We start from the raw sequence: 20,017 nt of genomic DNA, 5'->3' as shown, positions 1-20,017 counted from the left end.
AGTAAGTTTGCTGTGCAATATTGAGAGAGTTAACACAACAGGTTTACAGTTCCTGGCAAATCAGCATCTTCGTTATGAGTGAAAACGGAGTTCTGTTGTGAAGGCTTTGTATAGGCTGTTACAGGAATGGTGCTGAAAAGCGATTCTGCAAAATGCCTCCTGCGGGAATAGGACAGACTAAGGTTGTACATGTGAAGGACTTTGTTCCCTTCAGTGTCTGACACAGAATTCAACGGACGCCTTTCCAGAGCCTGGGTCAAATTCTGCTTTCAATTACCTGGAATAAATCTGGAGCAGCTTCATTGAAATCAGCGGGCTACCCCAGATGTGCATCCTGGTAACTCAGAGCAGGTTCAAGCTCCACATCCTCTGCATATTCCTGTTACCAATGGACCTGTAAATTTACAGCGCAGACCGAGAGGGGTTAGCAGCAGGGTGCAAAGTATTAGCTTTCTAGGCAGAAGTGGTAACTTCATAAGTCCGAGCAGGGAAAGTACAGCTGCTTCATACTTTTTTGCAAGAAGAGAAGTAGAAGTGTGTACAGGGTATGTTGCAGGAAGGAGAGCAACTGCAGGGTTAGTGCTAACTCACCAGCAATTCCCCAAATTGCTGGTAACTGAACCTCTGCTTTAAAAACCATCTGCACATTACACCCTGTGAAAAAAATCACCTTCATTTAATACTATGAAGAAAATTAGATTTCATGTGTGCATTGACATTGTTCTCATCACCAAGAATGCTGCTTGTGTATCCTTCTTGCTGATACTTAAGAGTGGTATTTACAAAGGAACCTATGGGCTACCAGGGATCAATCTCACATTCACCAAGTTTCCTTCTAAGAGGCAACTGAGTTTATGCAAAAGCAATGTTCCTGGGATCTGGACAGTTTCCTGACCTGGGCTTGCGAGTCAGGTTGTTTGATGATTTTAAGATCCCAGTTTCATTCACAAATAAATGAAGGCACAAAGTTTTACCCTGAGATTCATTGCACCCAAGGAAGGGGAGGACAAAAGTAGGAGGCAGAGTTTGGGCTGTTTCAGAGTGAAGCCCCCAGGTGTGGGAGGGAAGAGCTGTGCTTGTAGCATTCGGGTCTACATAGCTGGTGAGAGGAGGAGATACCCGGACCCTGCATTCCTCCTCACCTGACTGATGCGGTAGCAGCTCCCAAAGGAGTAGAAGAGGATCTTGATAGGAATGGAGTCGCTCTTACTGCCCTGCAGCTCTCTGCTGTGACTGCAATAAAAGTTGGGCATCCCTGAGGTTTGAACTGCAGCTGTCTATTTGTGGCAGCCTGAAGCTTCTTGCAGCTAACTGTCCAGCTAGTTAGTTACGTTCTTGAACAGATCATTGCATACTGCTGATAGTGTACTCCAGTATTGCACCAGATCTAATATGCAGTGTGTTCAAAGCTTGTTTAAACAAAGGAATTCAGCCCATTGAACAAGACAAAACAATGAGCATTGACTGTCCCATTAGTCACCAGTTGGAGCCAAGGAGGTGAGGACATGACTGGGTTATGGAGACTGAACTTTCCTCCTGCCCTCAGAGGTGGTCTCTGCACATCAGGGCTAAGGCCCATTAGCAAGGCAGCATGAGAGAAGGTTGCAGTGTTGCTCCCCATGCTCTCCTAGCTCTGTGAATAAATAGGGGCCTTCAGTCTCCAAGGGCTGTAAATCAGTGCCTTTCCTTAGCAGTAAAACTCAGATGAACGCATTTGTTCAGCATGATTTCCAGCAGCACAAGGCCTAGAATGTACCAATGAGAGCTGTGCCTGCCCTTCAGCCTCTCTCTGTCCTTGGGAGCCAGCAGACTGTGGCAAATCATTCCCACCTTGCGCTTAACTCAGCCTCTCCCTACAGAACCTCAACGTCTCTTTCCAAGGCTGTGGGATGGACTCCTTGAGCGTTAGGGCCATGGACACAGACACGCTCAGTCAAGTGAAAGAGAAGATTCTGGAGGCCTTTTGCAAGAACGTCCCATACTCCCAGTGGCCAAGGGTAGAAGACGTCGATCTTGGTAAGGACTGGATGCGTTAGATAGATAGGCGAGTTCTTGTATCTAAGATGAAGGAGTGCATGTTGCACAGTAGCTCTTTGTATCTATCAGAGGGCGTTGGGTGAAGCAGCACTGATGAGAGGGCAGGCCTCAAGACAGCCTTTTCCTGAGAATGGTTTCTGGGAAGGAGGGACAGGACCAGATCTTGATGGACAGGGTGCTGTAGGGAACCATGTTACTGGAAGGAAACCTTAGGAAAGTCCAGCTTAAGCAGAGAGATGCTTGGGTTTACACCCTTCAAAGCCTGTAATCCTAACCCCCAAACAGGATGTCATCCTCTAAAATACCCTTGGGCCTGCATATGGCAAGTTAATGCATGTCCCTTAATAAGTAGTTCTAAAAGAGCCCATGGACTTCTATCTGGCTCTGGATTCAGAGTTGTCATTTATTTACCCAGAAGCCAGCTCTTTCTCCTAAAAGTTAAGAAGAATCCAAACCCCATGCTGGGAAGAGAAAAGTATCTTCAGACTGCCTCTATGGGCTCTACCTTGTTTCTGCAGCCACATCATGACCTAATCCGCCCCCTGTACCACCCTGGCAGATCTGTGGAGGTGCCCTTTGTGTCATGCCGAGGGACGCCCAGAGGGGAGGCAGCACAGGTGATGGCCGCCGCACCTTTGCCGGTGCCCACGCTGATGGCTGCTCCTCTGTGGTCCTTGGTGGGCCATGGAGACACACCCTGGCTGGCAGAGGTAGTCACAAGGGATGGAAATCAATATAATCAATGTCAGAAGGTGTTTCTATAGAAAAATACACTGAGCTGGAGCAAGTGGCAGTGCCTTGCTCCTGCTCAGCTGGTACACACATGGCACCTTTGCATCATAGGTGCATCATGTGGTCTTTCTCACTTGGTAGCAGGCAGTGGCCTTTGGTGGTTTTGTGCATTGCCACACGGTTGTCTTGCCCACACCAGTCCCTGGTGCTCTGCCGGGGCAGGTCAAACACGGCCCACAGCACAGAGACAAGGTGGGACAGGGAAGAAGTGAGAGGTCTGCTCCTGTTGTGTCTCTCTGAGCAGAGACCTTCGTCACCTCGTTCAGCTCTGTCCAGTCCAGCCCTAGTCCAGGAAATCCCTGCTTCTCGCATTAATCCTGAAAGTGTTTCTACTGCAGGCCATTGGAAAACACCTGTTTCAGTTTCCCAGCACACAGAGCCACAGAGGCCTTTGAAGTAGGGCTCTGCAGCCCCAGTGTGCTGTATGGCATGTGGCTTCCAGAATAAGAGGCCTCAGGCCCAACTGCACGTGCCTTATTCAAGCTGAATTTTCGTTTTCTCCCTTCTCTGTGTTTAGAGTGGTTTGCCACAAGCACCGATAGCTACATCCTCCGGGACCTTGATGATACCTCTGTGGTGGAGGACGGCAGGAAGAAACTCAACACATTAGCCCATTACAAGGTAAACCTGCAAGCACTGCAGAGAAACTTTGCTTCCTTGTACCCTACCTGGCCTCAGGGGTGAGCTGCAATTCCCCTTCCAAAAACAAGATTATCAGAAACAAGCAGGGAGGTTGCCATAGCTCCACGAGAGCTTCTGGGGAATAGACATCTGCCCTGGCGAGAAGCTCGTTAATATTGTAACACAGTGAAACTAATTAAACACTCTTCATGCAAAACAAGTTATTCCTGACAACAGAAAGAGGGAGAAAAAAAAGCTCCTATTCCCAGTGGCCACCAGCTTGGCTGATTAGTATCACACTGCTCTTGATCCCTACTCCTGCTAAAATCACTAGCAAAATTGTCATTGACTTCCCTGACAGCAGGAGCTGGGGATGCTGTCAAGGAGCTGAGGCCAAAGATGTGGGCCAAATGTGGGAAGTCAGATTGTTTTCTTGTCTGCTTTTCGTTTAAAATTAAATGAAACCGGAAGTTTTTATTTGATTTCCACATTCCCTGGTATTTATGGAAGTGTAATCCTCACTGCTCTGTAACAGTGCGTGGAAAACCAAAAATGGAGCTGAGTACTTATTGATATTACTATTTGTATAAAGCAGTGCCTCAGAGCCCTATTGCTGGCACAGTGCTCTGTTGTGCTGAGAGCCAGAGATGCAGAATAAAGAGATGGTGCCTATCCCATTTAGTTTGCGGACTACGTTTAGCTTCATTCTTCCTTTTCAATAAAAGGCAAAACAACATCTATACAGCATAACATTTTCTTTCAATAATCTAGTGTCAACATACCACAAATTTCTCTGCAATACTTGCCTGATTCTCATAGTATTTGAGAACCTCACAATCTTGTATTTGCACCCAAAAAAACGTTTCCAAGTAGGGCAATACTATTATTAGCAGTTTACAAGCTGGGGAACAGAGGCAGAGCATGACAGAATCACACAGGGTGTTGCAGGCAGAGTAAGCAATTACACTGGAATCTCTCGGGTCCCAGGATCTTCCTCCTGGTGCCCCTCCCCGGGATGTCTCTCTGGAAGTTGCTGTTAGGTCCCTCACATGAGGAACCACACTCAGCGGGCCCTGGGCAGCAAGCTGATCTAAGCTGTGCCTTTCTTTAAGCCAGTGGTGTTACCCACCCTCCCAGGGACTAGGGAGAAATGACTAGCACATCTCACCCTGTCTTTGTGGTCCTTGGCCTTGGGCGTACGTCCTTGCGAGACAGGTCACCGTCTTGGCAGTGGCAGCTTGTCCAGCCTAACTAAACCCAACCACACAGTCAGGGGGCTGCTGCTGCTGCGATGGAGCTGCCTCTGTTCCCTGTACGCCCAATCCATCATTGACATCCCCATGTTTCCTGTTCCCTTTATCTGCAGATCCCTGAAGGGGCATCACTGGCTATGAGTTTGTTGGATAAGAAGGATACCACATTGAGCAGAGGTAATAACTCACTTCTCTTTTCCTGTTGCTGGTGACCAGGCAGAAACACTTTTTTTTAGCAGGGGTTGGGGAGACTGAGGGTCAGCTCTGTGTGGTGGGGGATGCCGTGGGCCTGCTGCCAGCCCCTTGCTTGAACAGGCAGGGGTGGAGTTGGCTCTTGCAAGGTTGGCTGTAATGGTTATCAGCACTCTTAGAGCACCATTTTGTAGCGGCACTTTTTGCAGAGCTTGGCATTGGTCAAGCCACCTTTGTGCCTGGGAAGAAAGTGAGCGCATGGCACTGCTGAGGAAAAGCAGATTTTTTTGGCCATATCTGCAAGATCGTCTACATCCATGCCTTTCATCATGCTGTGCAGCATGGCAATGTGTTTGGTGCAGGTCTGTGCTGGGAACCAGATCCAGAACCTGTTGAAGGAGGAGCAACAAATAAAGAGGCAGTTTACCCTTGCCTCTTTGCATTACAGGCTCTTCACATGGATCTAGGCTCAGCCTTTTCTTTGGGCCTTGGACCCCCATAGCAAGAGCCCCAAGCCAAGATAATAGAAGTGTAGGGTCACCGTGAAGTGTTGCTCTCTCATGTGTGCACTGTGCCACCATCCAAGAAGGGAGTGCTGCCTCCACTTGAGCAGGCAAGCCGGCAGCCAGCCGTATGCTTGGGAGGCCCTTCCCATCCTGCGAGGCCTCAGCTGTTCTTTCAGCGAGCCCCATTTGCCTGCTGAACCCTTGCCCATGCTGTGACTTATGTTTGGGGCAGAGATAATTGTGGAGCCGCAGGAAACTTATCTAGCATGAACAATCAGCTCTTACATGCTCTCCCCTTCCTACTGGATTCTTTATTACTGAGACTGAGCAAGCCCCAGATGTCTGTGACGGGTCACAAAACGCCCATGCTCTGGACGCTTGCAGGCCTGAATCCTGCCATTCAGATACAAGCAGTGCAGCATTCCTGGACAGGATTGATAGCTAGACAGAAAAGCGGAGCGGAGACACTTAGTGCTTTTATTGACTGCAATGCATGGCATTCCCTGAAAGACAGCCAACACCCTGGAGGGAAAAAAAAGAGATCCAAAGAGCTGGGAGCAATGTTTCTGCAGGATTCTGGTGGAATAGGGAGGGCTGGCCTACAGACTGCCAGGATTATAATAATTTGGTCAGCAGGCTGGCCGACATGAGGTCATCGGAATCAACACTGCTGAATAGCCCTGTTTGTCACCATTTGTGCTTGCACGACTGCCATTCAGTGGCATGGCTGCTATTCCCTCTTGCTGGTGAGTGCTCCTCGTCAAGCACAGGGCAGAAAACTCCTAGCTGGATTAGTGGGAGACGGGTGGCAGATTGAATGTTTCAGTGGCCAGTCCTCCTGAGTCTGGGATGGACCCTTGTGAGTGGGTGGCTTCTAGATTCCTTCTAACTTAAGGCTTTTCTGCATCACTTGCAAAAAAAGGAAAAACAATTAGGTTTTTATGCCCTCTCTTGCTTCTGTAGGAGAAATTAAGGAGGTCTGGGAAGTGTACATTTCTGATACACTCATTGCAGGGGATGGAAGTGTCATGTTTGTGTTCTTACTTTAAAAATGTGCTGTCCAGTATTCTCATCTCTCCATTTGCTGAAGTGCTGAGTGCTTTCCCAGTCCTTAAGCTAGAGGTGTTTGAGACTTTCACAAGAATGTTTTTTTTTCTTACATGCTTATTAGAGGCTTGCATTAAATCTGTGCTAACAAAGGGGAAAAAAAAGGAGAAATCAGAAACTGCTCGATTGAAAATCCCTTTCCCTCCCAGTTACACATGTTCATTTCTTGTCAGAATACTTCTAGATTTCAGACTATGCAGAGAGTCAACACAAGCCAAGGTAGACAAAAAGTCACACTTAAAAAAAATGTTTCAAACCCCAGTCTCTCAGGCCTTTCCTCACAGCTGGTGGAACAAGAAATGGAGCTCTATTGACCACTGGAGTCCAAAAGCAGAACTGATTGTCTGCAAGCAAGTAGCTACCACAGCTTCTGGCAGGTTGGATTAGCTGAGTGTAGAAGTCAGTTCCCTGTTCCAAGAACAAATGATGCGAGTCTGTCTCTGAAATTAGAGTCCTTTGCCCATCAGGGTTAGGAGATGCTGTTCGGCTGCCCATGATGAGTAAAGCTGAAAGGCAACTGAGGACAAACACGGATAGGCATCACGGGGCCCAGAGTATAGGACAGGATGCCAGAGTGCCTAAGTGCTACTCCTGCTCTCATGCTGTCTTGGGTTCCACTTAAAACACCCCTTTGATATTTAAAATACTCCTTAACCTACTTCCTGAGGTATTCACCACACCACCTAAAAAGGGGTAAACACCACCAAAACAAAGAAAAATGCTGAAATCACATGGACCACAAGTAGGTGTTTGGGTTTCTTACTGAAAGCAAAACACATCCACTTACATGGGTGGAGTCTGTGGAGGGTAGTTTTCTGTTTGATTCCTCAGACTGAGCTCTTTTTCTTTACAGTGAAGGATTTGGATACTGAAAAATACTTCCATCTGGTAAGTATCCTGTTTGAAAGCCATCAAGGTTAGTGACTGGCCCACTGGGGTGGCCTTGGGGAGGGTCCTTGCGAATTACTCCTCCCGGCCCCTCCACCCACACCCTTTCCTCCATAGGAAACAGCTACTTGGGAACAGGGCCTTCACTCCAGGTCTTAGCAGCAAGGTGCACAGATAAATGAAGGCGTCTGTACGCACAGATCACAGCAGTGGCTTTGCTTCCCCAGCCCTTTCTTGTAGTTGTAGCAATAATTACTTACGCAGGGGTGTTTTGTGGGTGGGAAGGCAGCCCAGCCCTGAGGAATTTGCCATGCACGGTTGTTCTGGAGCAAACGCTTCTTGCAGCAGTGGAGGAGTGTACAAGCAAAGGGCAATAATGCTGTACTTTTAGCCTTATTGTCGGCGGCATGGCTGGGAATGGGCTCCATATGTACAGTACATGCAGACAGATGCGTTTGTCAAGCAGCCAGCTTGTTGGCCTGTGATCAGACCTGCCCTCGGGGGGGGGTGGAAGGTGGGGGGGCCGAGGGGGGGCAGGGGCTGAAACCTTTGTGGTTATGCATTGTTCAGCTATTAAGATAATAATTGAACGCACATTACTTTTGGCAGCAATAGGGGGGGGAATAAAGTTTTTGTCTTAATCTTGATTCTAATGTATGTATTTCTACATATTTCACCGTTACGATGGCTGCCTGTTAACAGACAAAGGAGGATATTAATTACATTTCTGAAAACTGATGCTGTTGCAAACTGTATAAGCTTAATCCCTCTAGTAGCAGTCAGCCCTGCTGTACTGAAGGAAGCAAGCCCCCTCAGTCTATGGGTAAATCCTGAGCTAAGGCAAAAGGACCAGACTGCTGACTGAAATCGGGGTCATGTCACTGACTGTGACAGAGGTGTAATGATTTGTGCTAAAATCTGGATCCCGGAGAGTCACTTTTCTGAAGGGGATGGGGGCAGGAAGATGAGCTGGAGCCTGCTGTCATGCTGGCTGTCAGGGAGACTTCTCTCCCTGGAGGTCAGTAGTGTGAAAAATACTGGGAGCAAAGAAGGAGACCAGGCAGGCTGCGTGTGTGCAGTGATCTCTCTTTTCACCTCCATTTATGTCTCTGGGCTCCTGTTTTTTCAGTATATGTGATGGATGAGGACAAAAATCTTTTCAGCCTTGCTGATATTAACTTAATTCATCTCCATGAGCTGAAATGTCAGGTGTGTGAACATGCAGGATCAGTGTGTGTTAGTTTTCTTCAGAGAGGCCCAAAGAGACGTGGAAAGGTTATCTGTCGAAAAGCTTCAGTACTATGGGACATAATAAAACTTACCAAGATGGAAAAATAATTGTTATGCCCTGATCTAGCTTTCAGCAGCCGCAGGAGTTCAGAAATGTTGCCTGGCCCTGCAGTCTGATCATGGAGCAGCTCAGCTGGTAACTTCCTTGGTCAAGTCACCTAATAGGAATAACTGGCATGCTGCCTGCTTCCCAGGACTGTGGGAGATTTATTAGTTCCTGCTTGTGCACCACTCTGAAAATACGACGTGCTAAATGTTGCTAAAAGCTGTTAGGAAAAAATGTGTTATGGACAACAACAATATTTTACATCTTTATTTTTTTCTATGCTAAAGTTTCCATGCTCAAATAGCGTACATACATACACACAATGCATGCACGCACGTATGCACACACACACACACACACACACACACACACACGCGCAGAGCAAGGAGGAGAAGGGACAGGAAGATGAATGTGCACATGTGAGGCAATGCCAAGATGTACTTAAATGGCTTGCTAGATCATTATAGAGTGGTAATTAACTGACCTGACCAATGGAATATTTATTTTTGTTTTTAAAAAGGCCAGGGTAGGAATACTGGCTGATTGTTCTTGCACTTTCCAAATTTAAGAAAAGTTGGTTTCTGTGGAAGCCTTGTGCTTTGCTTCTGGGAACCTAAACTGCAGCCACACTGGAGTACTTCACAGAGATCAGAAAGGCAAGCAGACTAAAATGCAAAATGAGAGTGATCGTTTCGTTTTCTTTGCTTAGATTGAGAGAAGCAATAAAGAGAGCAAGAGAAACAAATGTCAGGAAAAAAAAATGAGTATTATAAATTACACTTTAAAGCCATATAAGGATGTATTTATAACACAGTAACTGCTTTTTAATTGAATTGTATATGCAACTGAAATTCTATAGCTAAAGGAAAATCCAGTGTGCCACTTCCAAGGACAAGAATTCTGAGCGTATATTTTGTATTGGTCCAGGTTCTCCCAACTGATGAATCAACTGAACATAAGAAGTCCCACAGACAGAGCCATAGGAAAAAAGTCCTACCAGAGATCTACCTGACCAGGCTGCTCTCCACAAAGGTGAGGGGGGGGGGGGACACCTACAAAGGAGATTGGGACACCTTCATTGATGGCAAGTGGGATTGTTGTTTGCACTCTGTAGCAAGAAGGGTTAATCTAGGAAAGGAGTGCTGTAGGGCCTGTCCTTCTAGAGAGGCAGTGGGACTCCTCTGTCATGATATATGGAGAAGTCTTCAGGGAGGCCGCTGGGCACCGCTGGATCTCTGGATTCCCTCCAACTTTCTAGCTCTTAATTTGACCAACAGAGTTGCTGTATGAAGCCTCACATGATCTCCCTGAGTGTTAGCCTGGATTCTCCACACATAAAAGGGATGCTGACAGCTTCAAGACTCATGATGCACAATTCAAATCAGGCTGAATTTCCCCAGTGAGAGATCCTGCTGGGAAAAGAGATGGAGATGCTCAGCTCTGGGAGCAGGAAGAATGTCTGTTCGATCTTAATTCAGATTTGAACTTCCCCATTCTCTGAGAGTGTTCAGATCCAACAGTTGGGCTCCAAGCCCATCTTTAATCCCAGCATGATGTCTCATTGGAGCAGAGATCACAAGAATGGCCAGCAGTCTCCGGGCTTCTTTGTATTTACTGTGCAGAACAATCACAGATGTGAGATCCTAGCAGTAGGAAAGAAAACCTCGATGCCAAAAGAAATTAAACCCAAATGCAAGCTAATTATATCACTACGCACAAACAAACCTTTCCCTCCCTGCTTCAGCATCCTCTTCCTCTTCCCCTCCTGCTGGCAGCAAAGCATTTCCCCTTGTGCACACCAGTCCGTCCCCTTAAACTATTTTTCTGGGTTCAGGCGCTGCTGCTTTTCCCAGTCTACATTGTGTGCACTTGTCCCACAGGGCACGCTGCAGAAGTTCCTGGACGACTTGTTCAAAGCCATTCTCAGTATCCGAGATGATAAGCCGCCTGTGGCTGTGAAGTATTTCTTTGACTTCCTAGAGGAGCAAGCAGAGAAAAGAGGGATCACAGACCCTGACACTATGCACATCTGGAAGACCAACAGGTTTGGAAGAGAAGACGTCTTCTTTCTTTCTTTCCAGCTCTCAGGATCAACAGCTGCAAAGCCTTGGTGGCCTGGATTAATCATTAGGTTGCTAAAAGTAGAACCAATGAGGAACTCGAAAAACAAGGAGGGGGGGACCAAAAGATGAGACAAAATATAGGTTTGGAGAGCTTTGAACAAACATAGAGCTTAGAGAGCTCGGGGGAGCAGAGAGCTGAAAGAAGAGGCATAGACAGATAAAGGACAGAACAAAGAGGCAGGCTAATATAAATAATTAAAGGAAAACAGAAAAGGGAAGGGATGACAAGAGACAGCAATACTGTTAGCTCCAAGCACTGAAGAATCTGAGACAGGTTCCAAAATCATGTCAGGCCTTAAAACATCACAGAGATTTTGAAATCAGCATATTTGGCTCCTTTTCATTTGCTTTCTGGCTTTTCAGCCATCAGGGGCTCTTTTTCAGACTTATCTCTATAACCAAGCTAAGGCGCTAGGGTAGTCACAGGACTCCAGGAGCTGGTACAGTAATAGCTGGTAGCGGCAGCACTGGGGAAAAGCTGGGAATTGTACTGAGGGATGTTATGAATAGCAGGAAGGGGGGAAGAGGAGTGAAGAGGAGAAATAGAGAAGGGAAGAAACCAGGAAATTTAACAGAGGGCGAGTAGGGAGGTTAGCAGGAACATGGAGGAGAAGCTCAGCTCTTCTGAGGCTTCAGGGACAGTAACTGTTTCTAGCCCAGCATGTGAAGAGTGAAAACAAATTTGTCTGCGAATATAACATGCATATAGCGTGCATAACATATAGCATGTGGATATAACATGTGAACTACAGATTTGCCTAACCTTAGTTGTCTTTAATTGCCAGTAGCAGTAAGCCCTATAGGAGCTTTCATTCGTCGGCTTCTGAGGAGGGATGATAGGAGGGGCAAGCTTGATATTGAAAATGATGAAAGAGAACAGAAAAGATAACACACAAAACGTGGTTAATGGGGCCAGGCTCAACCATGAGAACCAGGTGACTGCTAACAACAGGGAAAATGCAAACAGACATTAGCACCATGCCTACAAAAAAAAAAAAAAAAAAAAAACCCAACCCAAAACAGCAAGTGAGGAAACCTGATTCAAAAGCCACATGCAGGCAAAAGTGCCAGTTCCTCTCCTGGCACACAGGCTAGCTCAGTGAGTTACAAAAGGAGCAGGGGGATAAGCTCTCATAGAAAAGGCTGTACATGAGGGTTCCAGTCTGTGCCTCATGCTTCAGACTGAAGAAATGTCTTTTCAGGATTTAAAATGTGTGCCTGCCCCTTCAGCTAGACAGAGTAACTTGCACTACCAGGATGTGATTAAATAACAGAACTTGTCTCAACATTTTTCCATCTCTTTTATTCACTTTCTATCAATATCTTTCCTGCATGCCTTTTCCTTTACTCTCCTCTCCCTGTGGAATGCAACAATTCACCTGGTGTGTGTTCCTGGCTTGGTTCCTTTGCAGCCTACCTCTGAGGTTTTGGGTCAACATCCTGAAGAACCCCCAGTTCGTCTTTGACATAGACAAGACAGACCACATAGATGCCTGTCTCTCTGTGATAGCCCAGGCCTTCATTGATGCCTGCTCCCTGTCTGATCTGCAGCTGGGCAAGGTACAGTATCCAAAGCACATCTCATTCCTGCTAAGGAAGTCATATACTCAGAAGAATGTAGGTGGGAGGGACTTCTGGAGGTCATCTGGTCCAACACCCTAAAGCAGGACTGACTGTGATCCAGTTGCTCAGTCTCATTTGGTCAAGTTTTGACTTGATGAGTCCTTCCCCCTCTAATTGTTCAGACTTGATCTTAAAATTTGCACTCTCTCTGTCACAAATAGCACTCAGAGTAGGAACACATAGTCACAGGTATGATGGACAAAGGGCAGAAGCCTGTAGCCTGCAAAGCTCAGAGGATGGAGACCTAGTTGGCAACTTGTGTCACCATCTTTTTGTCCCATCATCGTTCCAGAAAAGCTACACCCAGCTTACTCGGCCCAACTTCTGTAACATTTCCCTAACAAGGAAGGCCCATGGCCATAAGGAGTTAGGCTGGTTTGTTAGCAGACAAAGTCTTTATTGTTGGCTGGGGCAAGGGGATAACATATTAAACAATGCACGGATGGGTCTTAGCTCTGTATCTGGACATATTCACAGAGTGTGGGCAGACTCCAAGCTGGAGCTCAGCTCCCTTAGTCAAGGCTATTTTCCTGGGACAGCATTAATCTAGGAATCCTGTAACAGAAGCAAAGAAATTATGTAAACTCCCAGTGGCAGAATGGAAAACCATGACATACCATTGACAGAAAGAGTTAAAGGTTCATTTGGAGTTTTCTGCACAACTTCTCACCTCATGAGAGTCTGACATCAGAAACCTCCACAGGTTGACTCCTGACCATCCCCACTGCCCATGGGAGGTGAACCAAGCCTTTGTGAATGAAGGTTTTGTTCTGCTCTCGGCTGGGCAGCACAGACCCAATCTAACTCACACTTGGAGGTTTTGGGACTACTCAGTACCATCCCATAGACAGCATTTAGCAGTACCCTGGAAGTAGCTGCTGTAACCTGCCTGAGGAGCACTCAGATCCGTGGCAGCTACACCCCACTGATGGACGTTTCTCCATCACACTTTGGTAACCCTCTGGAGCACAGTTGAAGCCCTGAGGGACTCAGCACACCCATTTAGGAAGCTCAGCACACCCCCAGCAAACCTCTAGAACGCATGGGCCAGCTCTCCTGTCCTGCACATCAGCATCCTGTGCACCCTCCCCTCCGACTGAAAGGCAGCAAGATTTTGAGTGCATGTGTTTTACTGTTCTCCCTCTGGCTTGGCTGAGTGTGGTGTTGACATTTGAGACTTCCCAACATAAATAAGTTTTATTAGCAAATGCTGTAAATCATCACTTGCCGTCCCCCCACCCCAGAGGCTGGCGGACGTACAGTGCGTGACGTGGAGGCAACCCTAGGGAGAGGGGGGAGATGGGCCCTGCTTCATGCATTCCTCCCAGACAGAGCAACAGGAAGCCTTTACTGGGAGAGATTAATACTAGAGGAAGATCTAATGAGCCCTTGATTTTTTGTTTGTTTGGGTTTTGGACTTTTTTTTTTGCATCTGTTACGAAACACCTACAATTTGTCCTTGTCAAGCTGGGGATGGGGGGAAGAGGGGGTCAGCTGGAGTCAGACAACAGATGGAAACATTTCTCAGGACTACAATAGCATAAGTCAAGGAATTGTTGAGTAATGTGGGAAGAATAAATCCTCAGCACAAAACTCAGTTTGCATACACACGCAGTATATCACTGAATGTTTTCCAGGCCTGATTCTTCCCCAAGTTTCAGCATGTTCAGTAGTGTTACTTCTGATACTACAAATGCGAGAGCAGAGTCAGACTCTATACATTTAGAGTGTGTAAGCAGTTAATAAAACAGCCCCCCATCTCTTTATAATACAGACTGGACAACTCAGATACACATTAAAAAAATAACTGGCTTAAAAAAAGAGGCAGGATTGGTTTCTTTTGCATTTCCAAAAAAAAGAAATGTTTTAAGTAGGCTCTGTGAGCTGGCTATATTCCTGTAACACCTTGTCACTGGGTTTGAAAATAAACTACTGTGGGGTCTGGTGCTGCAGCCTGGCGCCCATTTGCCCTGCAGCACTAGCCAGGCTATCTATTGCAGCAGCAGCTTGCCGTTACTGCTGGGTCCTCCTATACTGCCTGGTACAGCTGGAGATGCTGTCTCCGTGCTTAAAGCCCTGCCTGGCTTGTTTTGCCTGAAGGGTCTTTGCTTGCTCTCTCCAGCTGTCATAGCATCAGGGAACAGTCCCTGCATCTGAGTGTCTGGGCGGTGGGACAAGCTGATCCTACTCCTCTCTTTGTCCCAGGAGCCCAAGACTGTTGCCCTGCAGGGTACAACGCATGGCCAGTAAGCCAAGTTCATTCCCAGGGTAATGACATCAAAGGGGCAGAATTACCTAGAGGTTAGAATCACTCATGCTTACGTTTGCAAGGAGTGCAAGAGGGGTTATGCCTTTACTGGTATAACCTGATAGTGCGGCAGGGAGGTTAAAACTGCTTTGTCCAAGTTGACATTAATCAAGAGAACTCAGTATTTTCCCTTAATTACTCTGCATGGACTGAATATAGGCCAGACAGGCTGCATTAGCCAATGCAAAATAAATCAAAGCTACGTTAAAAATCCAAGACCAACATTTCAACTGACAAAGTTCAGCTTGTCTCCATTAAAGAGCTTTGTTCTTCAGTTTAAATCAAGCTGGCTGTTCAAGAGACCCGAGTAAATGCATGCAAAAGCCCATCACTTGTTATCAATTTCCACACACAGCCTTGGAGCACAAGTGTATTATCAAATGCAGTTGTGTTATACTCATCGAGGGAGTGTCACCTGGCAACAAGCTACTTCACCTGACCCAGTGCACATTTTTAGTCTGCTCTTGCTGCAAATTAAGACATATTCATTTAAACCACTTTCACTCACATTTAAGATAACAGCTTTTTACCTCATACTAGGGAGAAAGTGGATAGTCACGTGCAGACAGACAGTATACTGTGGTCACTGTCAGCAGCACCTTGAATTTGTGCAAGCATCTGTGTCATTAGCAGTTTAGTGCCTTTTTGTCACGCTCTTGTCTGTTTAAAGCCAGGCTCAAAGGTTTTAGCTGTTTCCTGAACCCAACTGTAGCTGAAGTCTGTGTCTGATGGCCAATGCTTCAGTCAAACAGGTTAAAAAGTTTTCAGGCAGAAACAATACAATATCTAATTTCAGTTTTGCATCCTCACTCTAGGACTCCCCAACCAATAAACTACTGTATGCCAAGGAGATCCCGGAGTATAGGAAAATAGTGCAGCGATACTACAAGCAAATTCACGACATGCCCCCACTCAGCGAACAGGAAATGAATGCGCACCTCGCCGAGGAGTCCCGGGTAAGCGTCATGCGGAGGCCAGCGGGGCGCCTGCGCTCCGCCATGCGGGACAGGGCCAGGTGGCACACTCAGACCCCGCAGGAGGGGGAGCGCTTTCCTCCTCCGACTGACAGTCAATACCAGTTGGGGGACTTGCAGGGAATGGAGCTAGGCGGTGATCAGCTACTGCCTTGTTAGGCACTGGAAGAAGGAAACAAGAAAGGATATTTTGCTTCAAGCTTGCAGGCATAAACTTCATCTGACCTAATTCCAAGCATCTTTAATTACTGCCGGAGCTGCAGTAAACATCCATGATTTAGCTTGAAACTAACTAGCTTTGGCACCAGCAGGAGTTTAATGGAAAATTCAGTGCCAGAGAGCCAGGAAGTTTGGAAAAGGATCTCTGCAGCCTTCAGCTCCCCGGCCAGCTGGCCCCCAGGCTGCCCAACTGCTAGGGCCCTGAGTCCCCAACTCCCCGGCAGCCCATGGGCAGCCAGCCCTGGCAGCCAGCACAAATGCTGGGAGCCTGGGCTCCGCAGAGCCTGCCAGGTGCCTGCTGTGGCACCAGCTACAGGAGCTGGCAGCAGCTCCCGGATCCAAACCCTGCCAGGCTTCTGCCACGGCTTCGTCAAAATCAAACTGCCTCCCTGCGGCGTTCTCGCCTCAGCCACCAAGCAGGTTTCTTCCATCAGTGTTCCTCTACCCTGCTACAAAGCCACACCATTCTTTTAGATTGCTTTGAGAACTGATGGGTGAACAGGGCTGTCAAGTGTGGGCATTTAAGGCTGATTTTAAAAAGACTAACACCATTTCCGATATAAGTAAATGCAGCTTCCTTACAGGAGTAAGTCAAAAGTCCAGCTGCATCAATCCAACAGTAACAAAAACATCCAGTCTAAACCTTCTCTTAATCTAGTTCTAATATATGCCTGCTGATTGGGCTTGAACTCACTTGCTGCATCAGGTTAATATGCCTCTCCTCTTTTTGTCTTCTGTAAAGAAATATCGGAACGAGTTCAACACCAACGTCGCCATGGCCGAGATATACAAATATGCCAAGAGATACCGCTCCCAGGTAAGCTGGTTCTGCTGTACTCAGGCCTCGGATTTCCTATGGAGGGAATAATAAGCAGTACTTTGTGAGTGAGTAATCAGATGCCTGCATCCAGTCCCACAAAAAAGAGATTATTTTTTGTCTAATCTCATGTATATATACAGTACATGCACACACACATGGATGTACTGTTATTCCTTGGTTGATGACTTGATAGAAGATAAGGTCAGCTATTCCCAGCTGATTTTAACAGTGTTTCACTGTGCTAGTTTGAAGTCAATCTGACCAACGTGTAGATCTCCAGATGCTTTTAGGAAGGCAGAAAACCATGATGCAGTCCACATCCAAAATAGTTTGCCACCCCCTGCTTCCAGCTGAGGCACCAGCCCCAACTAGTTCCTAACCCCATTACACCCCTGCAATACCAGGCTAGTTCTGCACTGCGAGGAGCAGATTTATTACAGTGATTTTCCATTGTATTTTCCCCATCCACCTCAACATCAGCACAGTAACTCAGCTGTGCCCTAGAGCAACTGAACAGCGCCTAGGAAGCACTGCACACAGGAGCCGTGCTGCAGGCTGGGCTCTCCGCATCTGGAGAGCACCAGAGCTTGCCCTAGGTCCGGTGGGACTTGGGCTTAGCAGGGCTGGTGGGGAGGCTGGGCTGACAGATGCTGCCTCACATACCCTGTCTCCTGCAGATAGTGACCGCGCTGGACTCCAACCCCACGACGAAGCGCACTCAGCTCCAGCACAAGTTTGAGCAAGTGATTGCGCTCATGGAAGACAATATCTACGAGTGCTGCAGCGAAGCCTAGGCTGGCTGCAGCCCTGGAAGTGACCTTCTGTATACTGCACTGCCATAGGGAACATGCCTTTGACTGTGGATACACCTTGGATTATGTCCCGTCAGGGTCATTCTGAAACCAGCCTGGCGGTGGAGGTGGGCCTGGCCCATGGCTGAAGGGCTCCCTCGCGTAACAAGAAGCCACGAGACACTTATGAGCAGCTTGAAAACCCTCTGATCTGCACTGTGGCATCCATAATTTATTTGCTGTTTCAAGCCAGAAACAGAGGCATGACACTTGTGGCAAACTCAGTTAACCACTTCTTTCTAATCAGCTCCTGAGCAGTCATTCCCTGCATTCCTGTTTCCAGAGGAGACTCCTCACGGACAAGAGACCAGGCTGCAGAAGCTGTAACAATAGATGCAAAGCAGAAGGGTGGCCTCAGGGAGTAACAAGCAAAGCTGGCAAAGGCTGTCAGAGCAATGGCAGAGCTCCCTTCCACACTATCCCTCTGGTATCTGTGTGTTTCCAACACCAGGGACTCTCTCAGCTGTTCACTATCTGCTGCATTCTGTGTATTTTTGTGCCTTTTATTTTTGTACTGTATGTGTAAACATAACCACTCCTTCATCTGAGACTTGGGCAACACAGGGAACTTGGGGCTGAGACAAAGCAATTGCTTCCTAAGTAGCTAAGGCATGTTGAAAGCACTTTATCCCCTAATGGAAACAGCTGTTACCTAGCTGGAGGGAGTGTGTTAGATGTTAGACAGTGTTGGAAAGGCAGATCCCCCTTCCCCGAGGTTCCCAGATCCACACGCGCAGTGGACTGGAGTTTGCAGTGGAGTTGGCAAATACCCCCTAACACACCACCTTTCAGCCGGCTGCTCACGGGCATCATTTCTGCCCAGGAGCAGGAAAACAGACCTAAGCGGGTGAGGGAAGAGACCTCTCCCTGCAACTGTGGTCTCCCTGCCTTAGCAGGTGCATGCACACATATGGCCTGGGCTTAAGGTCAGCCCAGGGTAACAAATCACATCAGCAGGGGTCAGCTCCTCCTTACACTACTCGGACAGAGCAGAACCGAGCCGCGTGCTGGGCAGCTCGTCAGGCAGCATCGCCCATGCTCAGCGCCTGCGCCCCAGGAGCGGGCCAGCTGGCAGCACAGGCAGCTGTGACCAAGATGAGCACAGTGAGGACAGTGCTATTGGGGTCTGTTTCTAAACCAGCTTGTTTGCTTTCTCTGACCCAGCACCCTGCGGTTATCACCTGTGAGAAACCAAGAGCGTGCAGTATTGCGGCGTGTGCAGTCTTTTCTCTGAGCACAAAGGGAAAGGGAACATAACCTCACTCGCTCGCCGTTACAGCCTGGTGCTATTGCACACGTGGGCCAGCAGAATAGCTGCAGCATCACAAGTCGCAAGCAAGGATAGAAAGTGTGATACTCACTCCTCATCAAACTGGTACCAGCATGCAGCGCCCCACTGCAGCGGCGTGACAGGGCTCATTCGAGACCCAGGAACTGCACTGCCGTCCCTCTGCGTTTGCTCCCCCGTCCCAGCTTTTGCGACCCATTTTCCTGTCTGCCGGCAGCTTCTCCTGCCTTGCTGCAGCCGGGGGAGCCGTGACACCTCTGACCTTTCCAGCATCATTCGGGCCCCTCTTTATATGCAGGACCACAGCTAACACCACATGCTTGAAGCCAGAGTTCACATGCAGGCCAAGGCAATCTGCCCATGAAAGCTAAACCTGTAGGGACCACATTTTCAAACTGCCAAAAACAGAAAAAAGAAAAAACTTACTACCTCACTTCAGGCAGGGTCTTAAGGGGAGCCTCCATTACTCATCCAGCCGGCAAGGATGCAGCCTGGTATCGGATGACCTTGGTCCACCGAAGCTCCTCCTGGGTGACTCATTGCTGCAGACAGGTGGCCTCCATCCCATAGTTTTCAGTAATGCCGCAAGCATTTGTCAGAAATTGGAGCATCAGAATTGTGTGTGTGTATATAGATATCTATTTTAAAACAAATGATAGACTTTATCCAGTACATTAAAAGGGGAGGGGGGGAGGGGGGAAGGGGAGGGAAAGGGGAGGAACAGATTTTTTTTTAATAGAGCTACAGAAGTACATACACTGTGGAGGTTTCAATGTCTTTGCTGAGGGTGTGGCATCAGAATAGAAATTTTAAGAATGTAGCTGGGCTACATATTATTTTGAAAGTAATTTCAAAAAAATTCTTGAATTTTTTTTCCTTTAGAAACTGTGAATAGCTGCCAGAGACATAGGCAGGCCCAGTACAGGGAAGGTGAGAAGGATTAAGGCTGTAGAGAAAGTTGAGCTTGGCTGGAGCAGGTAGACAGGGCCATGGAGCAACAGCCCCATGTTGATACAAGGGAAGGATACAGGCGAGCTGGCAGCAAGTGCAACTTGCCTCCAGGTGATGGGACTGGGCCA

The 20,017-nt window shown here is 47.6% G+C and overlaps 1 protein-coding gene across 1 annotated transcript in view; it reads left to right on the top strand.

The window, feature by feature from the left end:
• The window catches only part of PLXND1 (plexin D1), a 92,774-nt gene extending 73,153 nt beyond the window's left edge, over positions 1 to 19,621 (top strand). Inside the window, exons 27-36 of the mRNA XM_067303555.1 lie at positions 1,860 to 2,016; positions 3,347 to 3,450; positions 4,817 to 4,880; positions 7,362 to 7,396; positions 9,660 to 9,764; positions 10,613 to 10,776; positions 12,268 to 12,415; positions 15,602 to 15,742; positions 16,722 to 16,796; positions 17,477 to 19,621. Of these exons, the coding sequence (XP_067159656.1) occupies positions 1,860 to 2,016; positions 3,347 to 3,450; positions 4,817 to 4,880; positions 7,362 to 7,396; positions 9,660 to 9,764; positions 10,613 to 10,776; positions 12,268 to 12,415; positions 15,602 to 15,742; positions 16,722 to 16,796; positions 17,477 to 17,593 (1,110 nt within the window). The 3' untranslated portion in view covers positions 17,594 to 19,621. The remainder of the gene's footprint in view (positions 1 to 1,859; positions 2,017 to 3,346; positions 3,451 to 4,816; positions 4,881 to 7,361; positions 7,397 to 9,659; positions 9,765 to 10,612; positions 10,777 to 12,267; positions 12,416 to 15,601; positions 15,743 to 16,721; positions 16,797 to 17,476) is intronic.
• Positions 19,622 to 20,017: the final 396 nt, after the last annotated feature.

This window comes from Apteryx mantelli, chromosome 12 (genome assembly GCF_036417845.1).
Source record: "Apteryx mantelli isolate bAptMan1 chromosome 12, bAptMan1.hap1, whole genome shotgun sequence".
Classification (NCBI taxonomy): Eukaryota; Metazoa; Chordata; class Aves; order Apterygiformes; family Apterygidae; genus Apteryx; species Apteryx mantelli.
The sequence above is the reverse complement of the archived record's forward strand: the minus strand, read 5'-3'. Positions and strand labels throughout refer to the sequence as shown.